The following is a 19,774-nucleotide window of genomic DNA, read 5'->3' on the forward strand; positions in this document are numbered from 1 at the left end:
GAACCAAAAAATGGTTAAAGTTATTCAGGGTAAGGAAGGTCGATTTGGAATTGTACTACAGTCAAACTTCGATACTATGCCACCCTCGCTACTATACCACTTTTGATCATCACCAACTAAATTCAATAGAAAATATATTAACTATGCCACCCCTTACCCTTGATACAATGACACATGAGAGTACAGCATTACTGTATTAACGGTCTGGTTCCGGAATGAAAATTGACAATTTTCGGTTTGAGCTCATGATAAAACAAAGAAAACATGAAAAACAAATCGTTGAGTAAACAAACGTGGTCATGTTAAAGAGGTTTCACGACTTTGCAGCGATTATGTAAACGCCGTTCCGTGCTTGTGCCACGACAAAACTAACAGATCCTGTTTGTTCTATGCACGATCTATCCGTTTTTTGTAATAAATTATACTGTATACTGTACCTTATACTGTATTCTGTAATAAATTACAATCGTACAACACAACGTGGCATTACAGTACATTGTCACGTCACAAGGCTATTTTTACAACCAACCCTCGCTACTATGCCACTTTCTCTCGGTCCCAAAGGGTGGCATAGTATCGAAGTTTGACTGCATACTTCACGGTAAACATAAGTCAGGAGCGATTTTCTTGGATGGTTTTAGGCTATAATCAACACACACCTTGTGGCATAAAAGCTATTCAGGCAGTGTTAATATATTTGTAATGTTGAAACTCATTTACAAAACTCTGAGATCGAAAAGCATATAAACAGGCTAACGTTTAACTGGCCGATTAAATTCACTGATTAAAAAATTCCATCATGACGATATCTCGCCAGTTAGCATTTTCCTTCTCTTGGGGTGAAACTAACTCTTGGACATTTTTCCTCATTTTTTCCACCAAATCATGTGAGTGGTTTTCTTGAACTGAACAGTTTAGTTCCATCTTTTCCTGTTGATGCCCTTGCATGCTTTGTTAACGTGGAAGTTACCGACAGTTCGTCCAAACAAACATCTCTGTAACATAACAGCTCACAAAATTAACACATGTCAGTAAAACAGCATTCCCACCAGCAATGCACATCTGACTAAATATTCAAAGTTGACAAACAGTTTTTAGTATAGTAGCCTAAATGTCAATGAGTTTTTTTACAATAACGTGGGGGCAGTGGTGAAATTCAGCCATTTTGCACCGGTTCTATAGAACCGTCTCACATAATTTTATGAGATCAGTGAACCGGTTAGCATTACTGGTTACAGTCAATAGACTTTTTGTGACAGAACCGATTGAAAAATATGACATTTGTGATAGAACCGACTGACAAAAAATTTGAATCCCACTGCTGAGTGGGGGCATTTCCAAAAACAACAAGGTGTTAAGAAAGCTGTTTAAGAAGTTTCAGAAGTTGTTTGGTTACATCTGCAGGTTTACACAAATTAACATCTTGTACTTGTAATTTTTAGGATATTTACTTTATGTATGGAACTATTTCACCAAATTCCCACTTTTCCTTTGCATGGAACAAAGCATCGAACCGTTGTTCCACATCGATGGGCAAATCTTCACTTTTAAACAGTTTTATTGAAGGTGGTTGCGAGGTTGTGTCTGTTAATGCCAGGCCCTATAGAAATCAAAGACATGATATACATTCCATCAAAAGTCTTCATAAACAATTTGGATTTTAACAATTTGGAAAATAGTGTCATAAAATGGTGATAAAATATTGATGTTCTTGTTTCGGAACATTCAGTTCGCCAAAAATATAAAAATAAAATGCTCTTTACTTTGGGTATATTCCTATTAATAAAAACAATTTAGTGTGTATTTTACAGGCAAAACAAACAATAAAATATAAAGTAAAATAGTTTTGAGATTTTGTTTTACAAATCACTAGTTAAGATCTTGTAATAACTCTATTCCATATGGTTGATGTTGTACAACAGACTTCTGACCTTGAGATGACCTTCATCTGCAACCATCCCGGCTGGCATACTTTCTTTCCAAACCTCCATAAATTCACTGAGATGAAATTTTCCAATATCCTTTAAAAGCATTTCTGCAAAGAAGCGCGAAACCTGAAAAACAAATGTCCTTATTTCCGCATGCTGAAAAAAAACATAGGTTGGCCAAAAGACAAGGCTGAAATTTCCGGTCAAAATATGGGTAGAGCTACTAACACCATAACGAGAATCACACCCCAAATTTGATTAGTTATATCTCCAAAAATGCTCACGGTTAGGGCTATTAGGGTCGGGGTAAGGTATTAGCACTTTAAATTCAATAAAACTGACCCAAAAAATTAGTTACTAATGTAAAAATTTTAAAAACTTATTTCCCAACCCAACCCATTAATAGCCGCTAAATAAAAATTCAGCTCTTTACGCCCCCTTGTGAAAGCGAAGTTGTGATTCTCGTTATGGTGTTAGTAGCTCTACCCAAAATATGCCAGTGCTAGTTGTGGTTGACTGTAGAATTTGAACAAAAAAATGCCAATAAAAACCTGTAGCAGCACCATAATAGTGCACTACTATACGCCTCTCTTTTCAATCTTAACTGCAGTAGACAGTTTTGTAAATGCGGATCAGTTGACTCCTAAAAGTTAGAAGATGGCCAAGTAGTTATGCCAACAGCATTGTGTTTACAAGCTTGTTGCTTATCTTTTCTATGCTGCATTGTCCTAACCCAGTAAACCTGATTGATTGAACTAGGTTGAAGTCAGCAACTCCTTAAGTATAAAATTTTTAAAACAGGACCAATGGACTCGTAATATAACAGGCAGTTTGATGTCAAACTCATTGTGAGCTTAGTACAGTCAGGAGTTGCCCGCCCACCGAGAATAAAAATGAAACGAATAAGAACATAAACAAATAAACCATTTTTTTTTCAAAATTTTCTAGAGGAAAAGTTCCTCCTTACTTTGCACTCATCAAGTTTGGCATAAATCAAACCATCATCCTCTGATTTAAACTCTGTTCCATAACTTGACAACAAGTGTTTGACGACAAAGCTAAAAAAACAAAATCAGCATTTTTACCCAACAGTGTAGTGCAGTGGATGTCAAACTTTTTTCACTCCGACGCCTCTGGAGTAGTTTTCTGGCGTGACGCACCAGCAAATAAAAGTTAATGAGGAAACTTATTATCAAAGTGTGGTTTGTTGATATAACAACGAAAAGACACGAAACTGGACTATTCTGCGACTCCCTAGGAAAATTGAAATGATGCACCAGGGCGTCGCGACGCACAGTTTGAGAACTACTGGTGTAGTGTAATTTATTCCACAGTTAGTACTGTCCATGCAATTTCAGTGTGCCTAAAAGGTAGTTGGATAAGTGGCTATATAGTGTACCACAATTATAACTTTTCATATTGGTGACTATAGCAAAAACTGTCTGTGGAAAATAAGAAAAATGATTTCATGCTACTGACCATGGTCAGAAGCCATGATTTGTACTACGTAAGAAAAAAACACAAAATGTGCCTATCACTGTTTAGCAATGTTTTGTTTTGAAGTCTCAATGCTGTGCAGTTGGCTTGGAGATTGTTTTAGTGCAATTATGTTGCTATGTGTTCTTTCCCGAAGTAAATAAACGCAACTCTAGTTACTAGTTTAAAAACACATGAACACTGAATTAAATGTTTGTTTTAATTGACTGATGTTTATACATCAAATGTAAAACAAGTCCAACAAAAACATAGAGCAATGTCAAACACAAATACTGTGTACTATTGTGTATTTAGGATTTACCTCGGCACCAATTCCCCGCTATCATTGATAATTTCACACAGTTGCACAACAGGAACTTTTCCACAGTTCCAAGATTCTGACTCAATCACTTGAAATATTTGACCCATGCATTCCACGATGTATCCGAAATCGAATAATCTCCAGCGACCTTGAAAACATCAAAACTTATTCATCAATCCTGTTTGCTTGATGTATATTTATCGTCATTTGGTAGAACAATTTTTAAATGTAACACATCTTTAGTCAAATGTGGATAATGTGTGAAACCAAATAGCCTATATAAAAGAATACAAACATTTAAACATTACCATTTTATATGAAGACAAATATGGTATATAATGGGATAGACATTTTTCCAAAGTTTATGCAATTACCCCAAAGATTTCATTGACAAGAAATGGGCTACTATTTCACAAACACAATGGAATTAAATTGTTTCAGTATCCCTATCAAAAAGAATGTAGCAGTAGCCAGTATGCAACCCCAAAATATGTACACTATATACAATAAACACTTACCATTAATGCAACAACTGTTGAACTTGATCAAAAACTGCATGACTTCTGACTCGCTTGCTTGTACGATGTTTATCAATTCCGTTAAAGTGTACTGCAAAAATCAACAAAGAATATTTCAAAGAAAAACAAAGAATATATTTACGATCATTGTTAACTTTTATGTCATACTTTTGCCACTTAAATTACACTAACTTCAAAAAGTAGTGAGATGCACATTAATTTGAAATCCGAAGTAACAAAATAGAAAACACAAAAATAGTTTGTACTTTATGCTATTTTAATGAGAACAAATTTATTTTTAAAATCACAGTTACAGTTATTGTCATTTTGTTGTTTCAGTTTGTTTGTCAATGTAAAGTTGATGAATATATTAAAGTACAGACTGGCTACAAATCGGTTGCCAAACACTGCAGACTGACTTTAATATTTTAAAAGTGTTCATTTCCAAGCTTCATTTAGCAGAAAATTTACAATGGAAACACAACAATATGCTATTTTAATGAGATCATTTTTTCTTTTCAAAATCACAGTTGCCATTCTGTTATTTAAATTCGTCAATGTATATTACTTAACAGCTATACAAATATACAGTCTTGCAACATATTGGTTGCCAAACACTGCCTACTGACTTTAACATTCTATGCCAGAAGTTGTATTTCCGGCAAAACTCACCATTTTAGTGGGATCAGCCTCATGTTCATGTTCTGGCCCCATATAAGGGCATTGTTTTAGTAATGTTAATAACCGAGTTATTCTTGGGTAAATCTGCTTCAGTTCCATGTAAGTAAAACTCCATCCAAAAGCCTTTAAAATAACATTTAATTAATAAACATAAAGATGATAAGTGGTTAGAACCTACAGCTGTACAGATCATTTTTAGTTCACATAATTGCAAATTCCGCCCAATGATGTACTAACATTCCAGTTAATTGCATATTTCAGTTGACGTTTCTTATATTATACTCACAGTGTGCCAGGCCTTTTAGGAGCTATATATACTGTAAAGAAATCGTTGCAACGTGGTTTAAACCCACAACAGTACCTATTTGGGACTGACCTAATTTCACCTAATAACAAAGTATGCTTTGTTTGCTTTATGTACAAAATGCTGGAATGCTACGCAGCTATTTTTGTCTTGGCGAATATTCTAGCGTATTAGTGCTGCCAAAATTTCTTTCACATGAGGATATAAACTTAACATGTTAAGTTATAGTGAACAATATAAAAATAAATGCTAGTGGAGGATATTCACATGTCTATGGATGGTTTCTGTTTCCTCTGTGTCATCTCCACTGTAAGGATGCAGGTCATCTTTGTTGGTTATACATTTCTCAAGAAGGATCATTGTGTTGGAAGACATTGCCTTCTTCAAGTCATATGTTGCATCTTCTGTGCAAAGTACAGCTGCATCATCTGACCCACCTCTGATGATCAGTCTGAAACAGAACAAGGATGTTTTTTCTAAATTTTGTATTCTATGGCTACATTTTATTTATGTCCTTAACTACATACAGATTTAGAATATTTTTAAGAAGTTTAAAAATTGTGATGAACATAAAAACTAGAATTACAATTTTCCTGTTCATTTAGGTTCAAAGTTTCTGATATGTTGGTCATGTCCCAACTAGCAACATATAACCAATAATTACACAAATATGATGTAAGACAATTGTAGTGGAATAAAACAGGGGTTCCCAAACACCAGATGGTTGTCTGTTGCCAATCTGTAAAAACTGGGTTGGGAGAAACCGTTTAATATTACGGCTGGTTACACAAACAGTGCAAGTATAATTGTTTTTTCTTCAGCACCGTATGTTTTCTTGACTGACAGGGTAAGACAAATTTGCAATGGACAATAATTATTTGATTGGTAAACAATAAAGTGACTGAATCCATGTAAAACACAAGTTGTTTGTTACGCGATGGAGCCTCAAGGAGCCATGTTCTGACCAAAATAATTCAGGTTTTTACAAACTGGAGAGCTTTAAAGTGAATTTAAGTAGCCAAATTGCTAGAGCCCAAAGGTTACAATTGTAATCAACACAATTTGGCAGATCAAACTTGCGCTAAAGCTCTCCAGTTTGTAAAAACGAGACAATATATGTGTTTTCCCTATGGACTTAGGTCTAAAGGCAGTGGTGGGATCCAAATTTTTTTTAGCTGATTCTATCACAAAAGTCATATTTTTCTGCCAGTTCTGTTACAAAAAGTCCATGGACAGTAACTAACCAGTAATGCTAACCGGTTTGCTGATCTCATAAAATTTTCTGAAACGGTTCTATAGAACCGGTGCGAACCGGCTGAATCCCACCACTGTCTAAAGGACAAAAAAGGTTTGACAAATGTTAGTGCAAAAACATTCACTTACTCTTCGCCTGCCTCAACTTTCTCCAGCATTTTTTTGTCCATTTGCAGAAGCATGACATTCTGATCACTAGCTTCTTCATCGAATTTTAACAATTGAACGGGTTGCAGTAAACCACTTCTGTCTAGTTTTGCAAACTCTGCTCGTAATCTTACGTCATCCTTTTGAATTTCATCAGTCACTTCCATTTTTTGTGAACAAGGAACAATAATTCATGTGGTCAAGCCAATGCTACTTGTTGAAAAGTAATGTTAATTTGAAGTTTTATTGCATAACAGAAAAATCGAAACTTTGGTCCTTTAAGCCAGGGCTTCCCAAACTGGGGGTCGCGACCCCGGAAGGGGTCGCTTAACAAACTTGAGGGGTCGCAGAGAGCTGTACCAATTTCTGCAAAAAGTAATCAATACACTGGCGCGGAGTACGGGGGTGTGAGGGTGCCGCACACCCCCGGCCTTTATCTTTGTAAAACGTCAAAATCGCATCTTTGTTCAAGTTACGTCGGTTTTAAAACGTTTTCAGCCAAGTGCAAACGCGCTTGTACTGACGCTATTGATCGAACAGACGTCAGTTGAAACGCAACAATTGCAATTGTTTTAAAATACCCAGGCATTTTAATGCAGCATAAACATGATAGAGTTGCAAACGTTTAAGCATTGTTTGGCGCAATAACTTTCTCTGATAAAAAATATGCAATAAATTTCCGATTTTCAAGCAGTGTTAAATATCTGTTTTCAAAGCACTGCAACGGCCTAAACTTAGTTCAAGGTGAGCTCAGTTTAGGCGTCAACAATACACGATTTGAAACTTGTATTGCTTTTACTTTATTTTCCGCCCTAACAAATTACTTAAAACCTAAGTCGTTGTAAAACTTGCCGACTCGGTAAATCGTCCTTTACGAACGTGCGTATGTTCTCGACGCACAGCAAACGTTCAAACCACACGAAGAAATTGTGACAAGTGCCCATTTGCAAAACAATCTGTCAGAAACTAAGGCTAAAGCACGTAAAAGTTATCGGTGTTTGAACGTGTAAAGTAGTAGACTCCGAGTACCGGTGGGTTGTTTTTAGTTTTCGCTCGAATTCGGCGTTTCAATAAATACAACAAACGTTTTTTTCGCATTGTTTATCATATTATCCGTGAAGGGTCGTGAAAAATTTAAAGAGATTAAAAGGGGTCGCGATCAAAAAAGTTTGGGAAGCCCTGCTTTAAGCCAAACCTCGAAATATGATTTTGAAAAAAAACTTGTTGAACGTTTTTAGTTTTACCTTACATAGCAAGATTACAACTAAAATATACTCAATGTGACTAAATTCCTCTTGAACGTCTTAAAATTTATGCAAAAAATCCTGTAGTTGCAACTGAATATATTTTTCAAAACTTTCCAGTTTTCATAACCTACATAACTTTTAACATTCCTGTTTTTGTCAATTATCTGTCCCGCGAGATAATCACTGATGCGTGACAGTTCCATTTTTACATAAAATTGTTTTTTAAATAATGTTTTTTTTTCCATAAACACAATAGGACAAAATTTTATATTTGTAGACACTAATGTTTTCTAAAAATTGCGTGTAAACATTCCTCTCTATTTATGGCTTTTGCAATGCACGAAACTTATGCTTTATGGGTTCCTGTATTAAAACAAATTGTACTGGAAAACTGGCGAACACACTGATCTAGAAAAAAGATTTTCTATATCAGTGGGCGAACCCCTGCAAGGAGCCCTCATCTTTGTTGCCTATGCCATAACAAATGCACGTATTCGTCACTTTGTTGATCTCAAGAGCACTGCACTTAAACCAAAAACAAATATAAAAAACTCAATTGGTTGAAAGCTGATATCCATCAGGTTTCGACCTGGGGAAGACTAAGACCAACAGACAAATAGAAGTGTCAGAGATTTTGTAATGGAAAATTGGGGAACCCCGTTAAAAAAGGAGTGTATTTTCTTGTCTTATGCCACTGTGACTGTAGAAAATAAAATTATTCGTCACTTGATCTCCAGAGCGCTGCACACAAACCGAAAAAACTCAACTGGTTGAAAGCTGATACCAATCTGGTTGCGACTTGGGGCAGACCAACGAATAAATGCAAGATTTGTAAAACAGTTTGAGAGAAATTGTATTTGCAATTTAAAAATCAGGTGGCGCAATATCAAAACACAAATATATGCACAACTTAATTCATTTTAGCTTGTTACACCTTTGAAACTTTAAAACAACATTTGCAACCCTGTCATAAAAAGTAAAATTTTTACATGATTAAAGACATGTTTTTCAACCCAACGAAATAAGGTTTTACAAAAATGTCCACACCAAGTTAGATTTACTTAATAATTGTAAACATTAGGATTTAAAATTTGTCACAAAAAAAACGAACACTTGTAACATATTGCCTAAAGTAATAATTTACATTTTTGTACAAAACAGGTTTTTGTCTATCTAGTGTATAACATGGATTGTTCTAGAATTGAATGGACACAGCATTTAAGCTTTGAAGCACAGCGTCGGAAATTTGTTGATTGACTCCAACTGCGAACCATTGTAAGTTGTTTTGCGCATCTGTGGTTGATAGTGATGTCACAGTGGCTCCATTGTTGGAAATTTGACCTGAAACAATAGTTTACAACATTTTAGTTTTATTATTGAACTTCAACCTTTCAAATCAGGTAATACTCTTTGAAATGCATAGATTTACAGAAGCCTACATGAAAAGGTTGATACAACACAAACTACCTATAAGTCAATTTTTGAGGTTTTCTAAAACATTTTTAACTTGACATTTTCATGGTCATGTTAAAACGATTGTTGTTTATAAAATTTGACTTATTTTTTTCTAAAAAAAGTGGATTAAAAAAAAATTTTAGATGTTTTTTTTTTAAATAGTGCAAAGCATTCTGGTAAAAAGCAAACAAAATTCAACAAAAGTCAAACGTAAATTTACCAATAGCAGTAGAAAGGTTATTGTTGGAACTTTTGAAGACAAGCAGGTTTCCTTTTAGTATCACTGGTACCGAGAATTTAGCTCCATCCATAGAAATCAGCACTGGGGTTTTGCTTATGACCGACACAAAAAAGCTGCCAAAAAATGTTTCATTAGTTGGCAATACTACAAAGATGAATCTAAATATTGACAAATTCTGTTAAATCCCAAACTGTCGCCAATAATCTATTAGGAAAATATTCCGGTTAGACACATTATTTAGTTAAGAGTTTTTTGCCCATATTCATCTGTGATAAAAAAAGTAAATATTCAGTAACTAAATAACCTTACATCACGCTGATAAAGAAGATGTGATAAATCAAAAACAGAAAAACACAAGAAACAATTTTGTGGTATATTTCTAAGCTCATGGGCGTCCGCAGCGGGGGCAAGAGGGGGAGCTGAAGGTTCGTGTATGTAAATCCTACTTCCGTTAAAAAAGTATTTGCCAACCTACCACATACTTCAGTGATAGTTAATATTCTGTTTATTGCACTACTTTGCTACATTGGGATTGGCAAGAATGAGTATCACTGTCAGATGATTTTTGTTCTGAAATACTGTTTATCGCACGGCGATGTGACGATAGTATTGCCCTCCCCTGTATTTTTTCCTGCGGACGCCCATGCCTAAGCTCATAGTTGTTTTAGAATAGAAAATAAGTTTTGGCATCTCACACATACTTCATTGTACAAGTTTCTGATTTAACGGCGATCATACAAGCAGATTCCTTACTGTCTGGGTTCTTGCCCAAAGTAATCTGCAAAAACACAAACGAATAAAAATGAACCTCCTCAGTTTTTAGTTTTTGTGCTCGTTTTTTCATAGCACGCCAGGCCTATTGAAGGTGTAATACCGAATCAGTCGGTCACCAAGCACTCCCATATGGCATGACACAGGCTAGAAAAAATGGTCTGCATCAACGCTTCAGGGCTGAACCCAGTTGTAAATTTATGTTTTCTTTGTTGTTTTTTCATTTGTTTGAAATGATTTTAACTAATAGGTTTCTTAGTTTTGTCAACTAATTTATATTAATCTGTTTTGTCAGTAACTGTGAGAAAATAGAAACACACCTGAGTTCCTTTTGCAGCTAACAAAGGTGCTGCGTTGACAAGATTAACGTTTGTGGTGCACTGCAGGAAACCAGAGCAAAATGCTGCTTTCAGACAATGACCAGCTTTGGACAGAACATTTCCATATGAATCCAATGTTACAGTGCTTGGGTTGCTATTCATGAAGGCTTTCAAGAATTTTCCTGCACAAACCATTGCTGGAATCCATTCTTTCATTTCATCAGAAGCTCCTTGACTAAGGGCAGGTGCATTTAGCTGTAAGAAAACAAATATGTTAGAACACTATACCCAAGTGGTTCCCTATGGCCAGGTTTTTTTTAAAGGTTTGGTTTGGTTGACCGCTAAGTAGTTTTAAGAGACCGCAAGTGTTTCATTTAAATACCAAAAATAGCCATATTTGCTTAAACGAATTATTTATTAGGCTACTGGCAAATTTTGGGAAACCGCTGGAGAAATTTGGGGGACCGTTTCAGTCCCCTATGGCAGTTTTATTTGTAATGCAAAATTGCACAGTGGGCACAAAAGAAAAACCTTATTTTTTATCAAAAAAGTGGAGGCATTAACTACCAAACATGTACCAAACATTTGAAAAATACTGTTGACAAAAATATATTTAAATTGGCAAAAGCACTCTAAAAGCACAGTATGTTTAAGGGAATGAACAACTTTTTTCTGCAGAAAGCTGGTTAATTTTTTTCAGTTAGCAAATGTTCTTGCATACCACAATACTATACCTCAATGTACACCTCACCACAAAGGATTTTATTTAAAAAATCCAATTTTCATGAAGATCTATGATTCACTTTATGTTTTAGCAAACACCATCTTGCTAGAACAAAGCTAACAGTCCCTGAGTCAATGACAAAGCGAAGGCCACAATTGCAAAAAATCTTAACAACATAAACATACCACGCCAAAGAAAGACTTTCCCTCCGAGACATCAGCAATCTGATCGGCAATTTCTCTTCCACATCGGGACTGGGCTTCTTTCGTGCTTGCTCCGAGATGTGGGCAGGCTACAACTTTCGGGTGTTTCACAAGTGATAAATTGGTTGGTGGTTCCTAGAAGTAAAAATAATTGACATTTAAATGAGGCAATTTTGTGAAAATAAAAGGATGTGTTAGTGTATTTATTAGAAGGCTGCAGATAGTACACCTTGTTTCAAAATGTAGCCATCTAACAGCATTCAAGTTTGTTGGGATTACCAGGCTGAAATGCCTCACCAATTCTGTTTGATGCCACAACTCACTACAGACAGTTCATACTGTTTTGGCCTGTAGGGTCTCATCAGTGCAGCTATTGACATAAATATACATGAGGGACTTACATGTCGAAACAGTGCATACTGCACTTAAAACCACAGTCACACGATTTAAGAGGTATAGCTACAGTGCCAATTGGTTAATGGGGCCTTTGGTACATTTGCTGGTTATTTACGTCAGTAGTTCTCAAACTGGTGCATTGTTTCAATTTTCCAAGGGCGTCACAGAATAGTTCCGTTTCATTTCTTTTTATTGTTGTATCAATAAACACAACTTTAATAATAAGTTTCCTCATTAACTTTTATTTGCTGGTGTGTCGTAAGTTCAGAAAACTTTTCCAGAGGCGTCGCAACAAAAAAAGTTTGAGAACCACTGATTTACATTATTAGAACTTTATGTGTTGAACAAAATAAACCTGTGCACAGGCTGCTTGAACTGGTCACAAACCGAACACCAAAGACATTTGCCAAAGACATTTTATGTAAAAACTGCAATATGATGTTTATTATGGCAAAATGTTTCTGCCTTATAGTTCTCTAGATACAACTTCTCTGGAAGTTCAGTTTTTGATCATGGCCATAAGTTTATTAAAACAACTTTACTTACTTCGACAAAGACATCGAGACCAGCACCTCCGCATTGTCCACTTTCTAAAGCCCGCAGCAAAGCCCCCTCATCAATGATTCCTCCACGAGCACAGTTAATCACCTTTACACCTTTCTTGCACTTGGCAAATGAATCATCATTCAGAAGTCCTTAATGAGATAAAACTTGGTAAGTACAATTGTGTATTTAAATGTACTGTTTATGCTCAAGAATTATTTTTGATGTAAGTTATTTGGCAAAACCAAGCATTACGATTTGAAATGTGTAGTACATTAGCTGACAAATGTGTTCCTAACCTTTTGTTTGTGGAATAAGAGGTGTATGAACTGTGATGTAATCTGCCCTTGGCCAAATTTCCGAGCATTCCATCCATTCGATATCAAACTTCGCTGCTTCTTCCTTCGACACCAACGGATCGAAACCTATTGTCTACAAAACAGTTTTTTGTCTATGAGCAATTTTAATAAGAGTCAAGATGGCATAATGTGACTTGTGCTAACAAGGTTGAGTGTTCAAATCTTGTCTCGGTAGCTTGTGTCCCTGAACCTTAAGCAGCATTGGCAAATAAACCTAGTTGGCTTAACTAAATTAAAATCCACTAAAGTACACTACAAACCTTAAAAAATGATCCTTTTTTTTTAAAAAAAATGACAAATATCTTTGGCCAAATTACCTTCATTCCAAAAGACTGCATTCTTGTAGCTGCTTCTCTTCCGATTCTGCCGAGACCAACAATTCCGAGGGTTTTTTCATAAAGCTCATTACCCATAAACTGTGTTAAGTAAGACAAGGAACAATTAAGAACATGTTACATTTTTGCAGTTTGGTATGCCTAGACTCAAAACTAAAGAACAGTGTGTCCACATATTTATTTCATCGGGCTCCCCAAAGAAAAGCAATCTTTGCACATGAATCATTTATGCTTCAACAGATTTTGGAAAATGTTCAATTTTTTAAATTAAAATGTCTATTTCAAAACTTACCGCTTTTCGATCCCATTTTCCAGCTTTCATTGAAGCATCTGCTGCTGGCACGTTACGACTGAGACAGGCTATTAAAGTGCATGTGTGTTCTGCTGCACTTAATGTGTTTCCTCCAGGGGTGCTATGAAAGTTGGTTCAAGTTTAGTTAATAATGTGCACCATTTTATGAAACAATGGTAAAAGGCACACACAGTGATAAAATGATTGGTTGGTGGTATATATTAGTTTTTATGATTTTGCTTTCTTTGGGTGCAAGTTTGGGAACAGTTATACTTTTGTAACATAAAGTAACATAATTCAACAACGAAACAGTAAAAACTATGCATGTAAAAAAAATATATTATAAAGGAAATTATTTAATGGTGACTTGTGTTATCAATTGGAAAATAGATTAAAATACTTCGATTAAAAGGTTAATTGCCTTGGCAACTCAAATGCAACTCAAGTGTTTTAAAACTGATATGATATCACTGATGATGGCAATGAGCATTTGCCGAAATGTTTGAATAATAAGGTGTGTCTTCTATTTGGGTCGTCATACTCATCATTAAACTAATGGTCAAATGCAAGAAAATAGCATATTGCACTTACTTCATGACAATAACTCCATTTTTTGTGGCACTATCAATGTCAACATTGTCAACTCCAGTACCTGCTCTTCCGATAATTTTTAAGTTCGGACATTGCTGAATAATTTCTGAAGTAACAGTGGTTGCAGATCGAACAACTACACCATCGTATTTCTATGTAAAAAAAATTAAAGCTGCAATATTAGGAAATATTTGACAGGGTGTTTTAAAAGCAAGATAGGTATTTGAGTCATGGCAAATGCACTATACGTATGCCCTTGGTTTAGTTTCAAGATAGTTCCTTGACTTACATCAAACAACAATAAGCACAATACAAACTGATGAGTTATGATGCAATATAAGCACCAATTAAAATCAAATAGTACATTGATAAAGGTTTCATTTTGACTCAACTGAAACCAACTACTTTTCTATTTTACGCCTTTTTACAGAACAATTGTTTCGGCCAATAAGTTCATGAAGAAATATTTTAGACTAAAAAGTTGTCACCTCTAAAATTTTCAAAAAGATGTCAACCCACCAACCTGCAATTCTTGAACTAAATTATCTTTTGTCAGTTTTTCTTTTTGAAGTGTAGCATTTATGCCACGACTTTCTAAAATTGTTTTTGCACTGGGATCAACGTTGTCCAGTAAAAGCACATTTTTTATTTTAATGGGCATTTTGATTCAGGGTCAAACAATAATAGTTTTAAGTCCAATATAACTAAAGTTGCTTCTATCTGGAGAAGACAAAATGCACATGTTAATTTTGTTAATTTTTTTTGTTCTCAATTTAAGTTGCAAACTTGTCAAGAGCCAATCGCCATTTAGTAACACACTTGAAGTTTTTCTAAATACACATTGATTAAAAACAACTGAATTATTGTAGACAGCTCCATATGTAAAAAAATAAAAACCAAGCAGCAATATATCATAAACCCACAACATTTTTTCACCCACTTCTCTCTGTCTGCTACAAAAAGTGAAATTGTACCATTATCTCAGAGACAACGATTTAAGCTGAAATCTTGCTTAGTTATTTTTTCTTTAAACAGATTATTGTCCTTTCAAATTACTACCTAGAGCAGTAATCACGTTAAAAATCATGCTTTTTTATCAACAAATACAAACAAATAAACATTTTCTTGGCAAAGACAACAGGTTATTTTGCAACGCAGCAAGACTGAAATACTTCTTCGCAGGTTTCTGTAATTTTCCAAAACTTAATTTGCAGCAATAACCCACGTGACAACTTGCAAAATTCACTTTTACCCATGTTTATCCGGTCAAAGTAGTGCGTAAGTTTTGTGGGCCGTTATGAACGCCGGTCATGATGTTTACTTACGGCACAACGTGCTCCTGATCACGCCGTGCGCGCGTGATTTTCACAGAATTTAAAAGTTTCCAAGAGCTCATGGAAAAGTTTGCTTAGCTCTCCGTGTTGAGGTACTTCACTTGAAACTCGAATTGCGAAATATTCGCTGTAGGCCATTTCGGTCTTAAAATTCATTTTGTGTGTTAGTTTTATATCTGCTGTACTAACAGGAATTAGCTGCTCAAATGTGGTTTTGAATAGCGTCCATTTGCTAGCTTCAATTAAAAGTGTAACTTGAGATGCCGATGTCAGTAATATATTTTTTTTATACCCCCATATTAACAAAATAACTGTTACAGTTAACAAATAACTATTGTTTGAGCTGTATAAATATGATTTAGTCCAGTGTTTGTTTTGCTATGGCTATGACTTTGCCACTGCTTTGGACAAAGTGACAACTCATTTCAGTTTTTTCCTGCAATAAAAAAACGTAAACATAGAGCACTTTCCCTATAAATACATTCACTTTACATATCTAGCTTATGTGTTGTGCTGTACCAATCCAATCCGTTATTTGAATTGTAGACTTAATCAGTTGCATCAATAATACTGCACAATATTATCATTGTTTGCACACTTGTGCTCTCATTACTAGTACCGGTCAAAGGTTACTTTTTCGCGATGTCCGTAGTACAGGGGTGTCCAAACTGGGGCCCGCGGGCCAAATGCAGCCCCCGACGGCATTTTAAGTGGCCCGCGGCTGTTTTTTTTAAATTGTGTTGCGTATGGCCCGCCATAGTTTGGAACTTTGGATTAAGTTTTTGGGTTTTGGCGACGCTACATCACGCAAAAGCTTTCCATGGAACTTCATTTACCGGTAAAAAGGAAGGTGCTGACTCAACAAAATCACAAAATTTCCTTAAATCCTGTAAATTTGTGTCTTAATTCTGAAATAACGTTGGCCCGCGGGCTTCATTACCTGGTAAAATTTGGCCCCCGTTAAAAAAAAGTTTGGACACCCCTGCCGTAGTACATCGTGTTTTGTTTGCAAACTTGCCCTAATTTTGCGATAAGTGCGCCTATAAACGAGAACTTGGTCGTTTCAAACATTAAAACAACACTTTAATGTGCTTTATTGCAAGCAAGGTACATGGCACTAAAGTTTTGTCCCGTATAGGCGCGTTTTTTTGTGCCTCTGCGGTCCAAACAAACTGCCAACCACTGCTGTAAGTGACAAAACTCAATAGATCATGATTTTAAATTATAAGCCAAACTATCTGGCTTGATTGTTTGTTTTTTTGACATCATAATGCCTATCATGTGTTGTTTATTTTTTAAGTTGAAATGCTTTTACAATCTTATTTAAGTTCTTTTGGCCGTTTTTAAAAACCACTACTCTGTCCCCCTGCACACATGTATGTTGGCCGGCAATGAGTTGAATTTTGGGTGGTTATTTGGCGTTATTTTGCGAATGTTTATTAAAAAAATAACAACAACACAGGAAATGTTCAGCTATCGAAGTCAAAATTGTTTCTCATTGCCTTCGTGGTTGATCTCATTTTCTTCTTTCTCAATCTTTTTTCATGAAAACGATGAACTCTAAAAGTAAAGTTTAAATCAAAGTTTTGGGTAATCGACAATATACTGGCTTTAGGGTAAACTTGTCAATTGGTTTCATGAGCAGTTTTCTTTGAAGCTATGTACTTTAAAGGTTAAAAGCAAATGTGATTAAACTTCATTATCACAATATTGGATTTGTTTCCAAGAATAGTCTCTTAATTGTAATGGGCATTTGTCAGTGGCATCAATTGGCCTATGTAGTTCTACTGTATTGTTATTGTTGTTCCATGTTATTCTCAATAGGTCGGCAACGCCTGAATGTGTTTTGCTCACAATGAGTCTCTTTTTGAGCTGCCTGCACTCAAATCATTGTTTGTTTCATTTTATCGACATAGGTAGTTGGTGACTTTAATTAAGTTCTACCCAAGGGTCGGAGCAGTGCTGCCTAAGTTTTAAGAAAACATAAGCTACCATGTAAAGATTAGAACCCACAACCTTGTGAGTGCAAGGCAGTTGCGCTAACTACTCAGCTACAAAAGTTGTGGATAAACAAACACACAAACTCACTGATCCATGCTGTATGTCACTTCTTCCTTTTCTTCTTCAGGAGTTTGTGCAATCTCGATCATGTTTTGTATTTTGTCAATGCACGATTTCACATTGTTCATCTGGTAGCGACTCTCATCACAAGAGACAATAATTTCTCCATTTCGACTTATCTGTTTACGAAACTGCACAAGAACAACAAAGCACATGTTAGCTTAGTGGAGTTAGAGGATTAAAAATATTGGATGCTTCAACTAAACAGTAAAACCTACACTTTAAATAGTGAAATAAATATGGTATTGCATGTAGCTGTCGAGTAAACTGAGGACAATTGTTAGCTCTATTAAAGGTGCATGCTGTGACCACACACCAGTTTAAGTGCAGAATAGCTTTACATATGTCAGGGCATACACACACATAAGCTCCCTGAGTGCACTGAGGACCACTGTGAGCAACATTAGATGTGCACGCTGTGGCCACACACCAGTTTCAGCACAGCATAGATTGTCATGTGTCTGGGCATACACACAAGCTCCCTGAGTACACTGTGGACCACAGTGAAAAACTTGAGAGGTGCACACTGTGACCACATACTTTAAAATGCAGCAAATGTGTTCAATAACACAAAACAGTAATGATGTATCGTTTTACAGTAAATAATAAACATCTCATGTCAGTACACCTAACGAATGCACTTCCAAATCTTACAACATACTTTCTTAAATAGTTGTTCCTTTGTATCTTGTGGCAGCCAATCAGCTGTCATTATTTGAAACCGGGCTTCAGCTTTAGAGTTCGCTAAACAGAAAACTTTTTTAAGCCAGTGTTTATGCAATGTATGAAACAACTGAGCATTTGTAGACAATGTAAACAAGAATCATATATTACTGTAGATATGAATAAGTGTAATTTTGTTATTCGTTGATTTATTAACTTGTTTTTTTTAAAAAGAATTAATTAAAATAGTTACAGTCGCATACTTGCATATACAAACTTTTTTATACTAGTATTTATATTACAAATAAAACAAACAATTGAGAGGTTCTCTCTTAAGCTTAAATGTAAACAAGAATGACATTTACTGTACACAAGAACACATATAATGTTGTTATAAATTAATTTGTTTTTTTTTAAATGAATAAAGTAGACTAGTATTCAGTCTCATACTTGTATTGACATGTTGGCCGCCGGGACCTGAACTTCTGCTGTAATTAAAGGTGAGTTTTTCTGAAAAACAAACAACAAAAGCAGATAGACTATGTGTTCAAAGCTTCACTCTATGCCACAGAAAGTACAGTCATGTAAATGTTCAACATAATATTAAAGCTTAATTATTAAACCAGTGGTTCTTTATATTTCGCAGGTGGCAATTACATTAACATTTTTGGTTCCTCAGCTACACCCTTTTGTCATGTCATAGTTGATTATTTTAGTTTTTCCAAAATGAGATAAATAAAGCTCATATGGTTGTTCTTAGTGGTGACAATAATAAAAAGGTTAACAACCACTGCACTCGACATAAAAAATTCATTCTAAGGACACATTTCACCAAATGCAACAACACTCAAATTTGTAATTTCCTACTTATTGGAATTGGTCCTGTGAACTTTTCAACATCATCGTTTTTGTTGTCATTTGATTTCGCCTGAAATAAAACGTAAAAATTAATCACAATAAAAATGCAAACTTGACCCAAAACTTCTTCATTTGAATAAAATATGTTTAATGATATCAGCAATTGGTATTAACTGATCAGTTATGACATAAAATGTCACAACTTAAAAACAAGTACAAAATAAATTTGACCCAAAATGTGTGAAACAATTCTACATTCAAATAAAATATGTTTATTGATATCAACCATAATTTTTTTTATCTAAATAAAAAGATTAATTAACAGCAATTGATACACTGATGTTAACTTGTCTTATGACACAAAATATTTTAAAAAAATGAATAACTTACAAAAAATGAAGATCTTGAAAACGCTCCGACACTGTTTGGAAATAAATTATCAGGGTGGTAGACACTTTTGTAAGTGTAACTGCGTGTTATACACCGACAAACGTTCAGTCGCGATATTAGAACTGTCGAACTCATAATTACTTTGTCATTAAATATTATTGATGTTTGATTCCAATTTTACAAAATCTGAAGTGAATAATAATGAGCGAAACAAAATTTTTAGAAGAAAATCCAATGAGTCAAAAGTATTTTTCTGTAACTTTGGCGAAACAAATTACCATCCGGGGAAATCCCCATTATA

General features: G+C 35.1%; 3 protein-coding genes across 3 annotated transcripts; all 3 read right to left on the minus strand.

The window, feature by feature from the left end:
* Positions 1-175: 175 nt before the first annotated feature.
* LOC145217896 (sister chromatid cohesion protein DCC1-like) lies at positions 176-7,102 on the minus strand. The gene is made up of 9 exons (XM_080085282.1): positions 6,613-7,102; positions 5,497-5,680; positions 4,917-5,048; positions 4,245-4,335; positions 3,727-3,874; positions 2,896-2,986; positions 1,932-2,054; positions 1,452-1,600; positions 176-995 (listed from the first exon to the last, which is right to left on the minus strand). Exons 1-9 carry the CDS (start codon positions 6,795-6,797, stop codon positions 884-886), a joined length of 1,215 nt encoding a protein of 404 aa, XP_079941408.1. The 5' UTR covers positions 6,798-7,102; the 3' UTR covers positions 176-883.
* Positions 7,103-8,713: 1,611 nt separating this feature from the next.
* Positions 8,714-14,842, minus strand: LOC145233620 (D-3-phosphoglycerate dehydrogenase-like). Its single transcript, XM_080098386.1, has 11 exons — positions 14,631-14,842; positions 14,108-14,259; positions 13,517-13,637; positions 13,207-13,305; positions 12,830-12,962; positions 12,534-12,682; positions 11,574-11,726; positions 10,665-10,919; positions 10,275-10,351; positions 9,553-9,686; positions 8,714-9,218 (listed from the first exon to the last, which is right to left on the minus strand). The coding sequence occupies exons 1-11, from the start codon at positions 14,766-14,768 to the stop codon at positions 9,073-9,075; spliced, it is 1,557 nt and encodes a 518-aa protein (XP_079954512.1). The 5' UTR covers positions 14,769-14,842; the 3' UTR covers positions 8,714-9,072.
* Positions 14,843-16,852: 2,010 nt separating this feature from the next.
* LOC145233628 (large ribosomal subunit protein mL62-like) lies at positions 16,853-19,675 on the minus strand. Its single transcript, XM_080098396.1, has 6 exons — positions 19,474-19,675; positions 19,093-19,153; positions 18,676-18,735; positions 18,224-18,306; positions 17,530-17,693; positions 16,853-17,001 (listed from the first exon to the last, which is right to left on the minus strand). Exons 1-6 carry the CDS (start codon positions 19,606-19,608, stop codon positions 16,911-16,913), a joined length of 594 nt encoding a protein of 197 aa, XP_079954522.1. The 5' UTR covers positions 19,609-19,675; the 3' UTR covers positions 16,853-16,910.
* Between the last annotated feature and the right edge of the window lie 99 nt (positions 19,676-19,774).

Source organism: Phallusia mammillata, chromosome 1 (genome assembly GCF_965637545.1).
Source record: "Phallusia mammillata chromosome 1, kaPhaMamm4.hap1.1, whole genome shotgun sequence".
NCBI lineage: Eukaryota > Metazoa > Chordata > Ascidiacea > Phlebobranchia > Ascidiidae > Phallusia > Phallusia mammillata.

Excerpts from the sequence above, each read along its gene's own strand:
- LOC145233628 (XM_080098396.1), bottom strand. The coding sequence starts at position 19,608 with ATGAGTTCGACAGTTCTAATATCGCGACTGAACGTTTGTCGGTGTATA. Across the intron at positions 19,154-19,473 it reads TTTCAAGATCTTCATTTTTT|GCGAAATCAAATGACAACAA; the intron begins GTAAGTTATTCA and ends GTTTTATTTCAG. Across the intron at positions 17,694-18,223 it reads AGGAACAACTATTTAAGAAA|TTTCGTAAACAGATAAGTCG; the intron begins GTATGTTGTAAG and ends GTTCTTGTGCAG.
- LOC145217896 (XM_080085282.1), bottom strand. The coding sequence starts at position 6,797 with ATGGAAGTGACTGATGAAATTCAAAAGGATGACGTAAGATTACGAGCA. Across the intron at positions 3,875-4,244 it reads CAACAGTTGTTGCATTAATG|GTCGCTGGAGATTATTCGAT; the intron begins GTAAGTGTTTAT and ends GATGTTTTCAAG. Across the intron at positions 996-1,451 it reads GAAATAGTTCCATACATAAA|AGATGTTTGTTTGGACGAAC; the intron begins GTAAATATCCTA and ends GTTATGTTACAG.
- LOC145233620 (XM_080098386.1), bottom strand. The coding sequence starts at position 14,768 with ATGCCCATTAAAATAAAAAATGTGCTTTTACTGGACAACGTTGATCCC. Across the intron at positions 13,638-14,107 it reads AATGGAGTTATTGTCATGAA|CACCCCTGGAGGAAACACAT; the intron begins GTAAGTGCAATA and ends CAACTTTCATAG. Across the intron at positions 12,683-12,829 it reads TCTTATTCCACAAACAAAAG|GACTTCTGAATGATGATTCA; the intron begins GTTAGGAACACA and ends TATCTCATTAAG.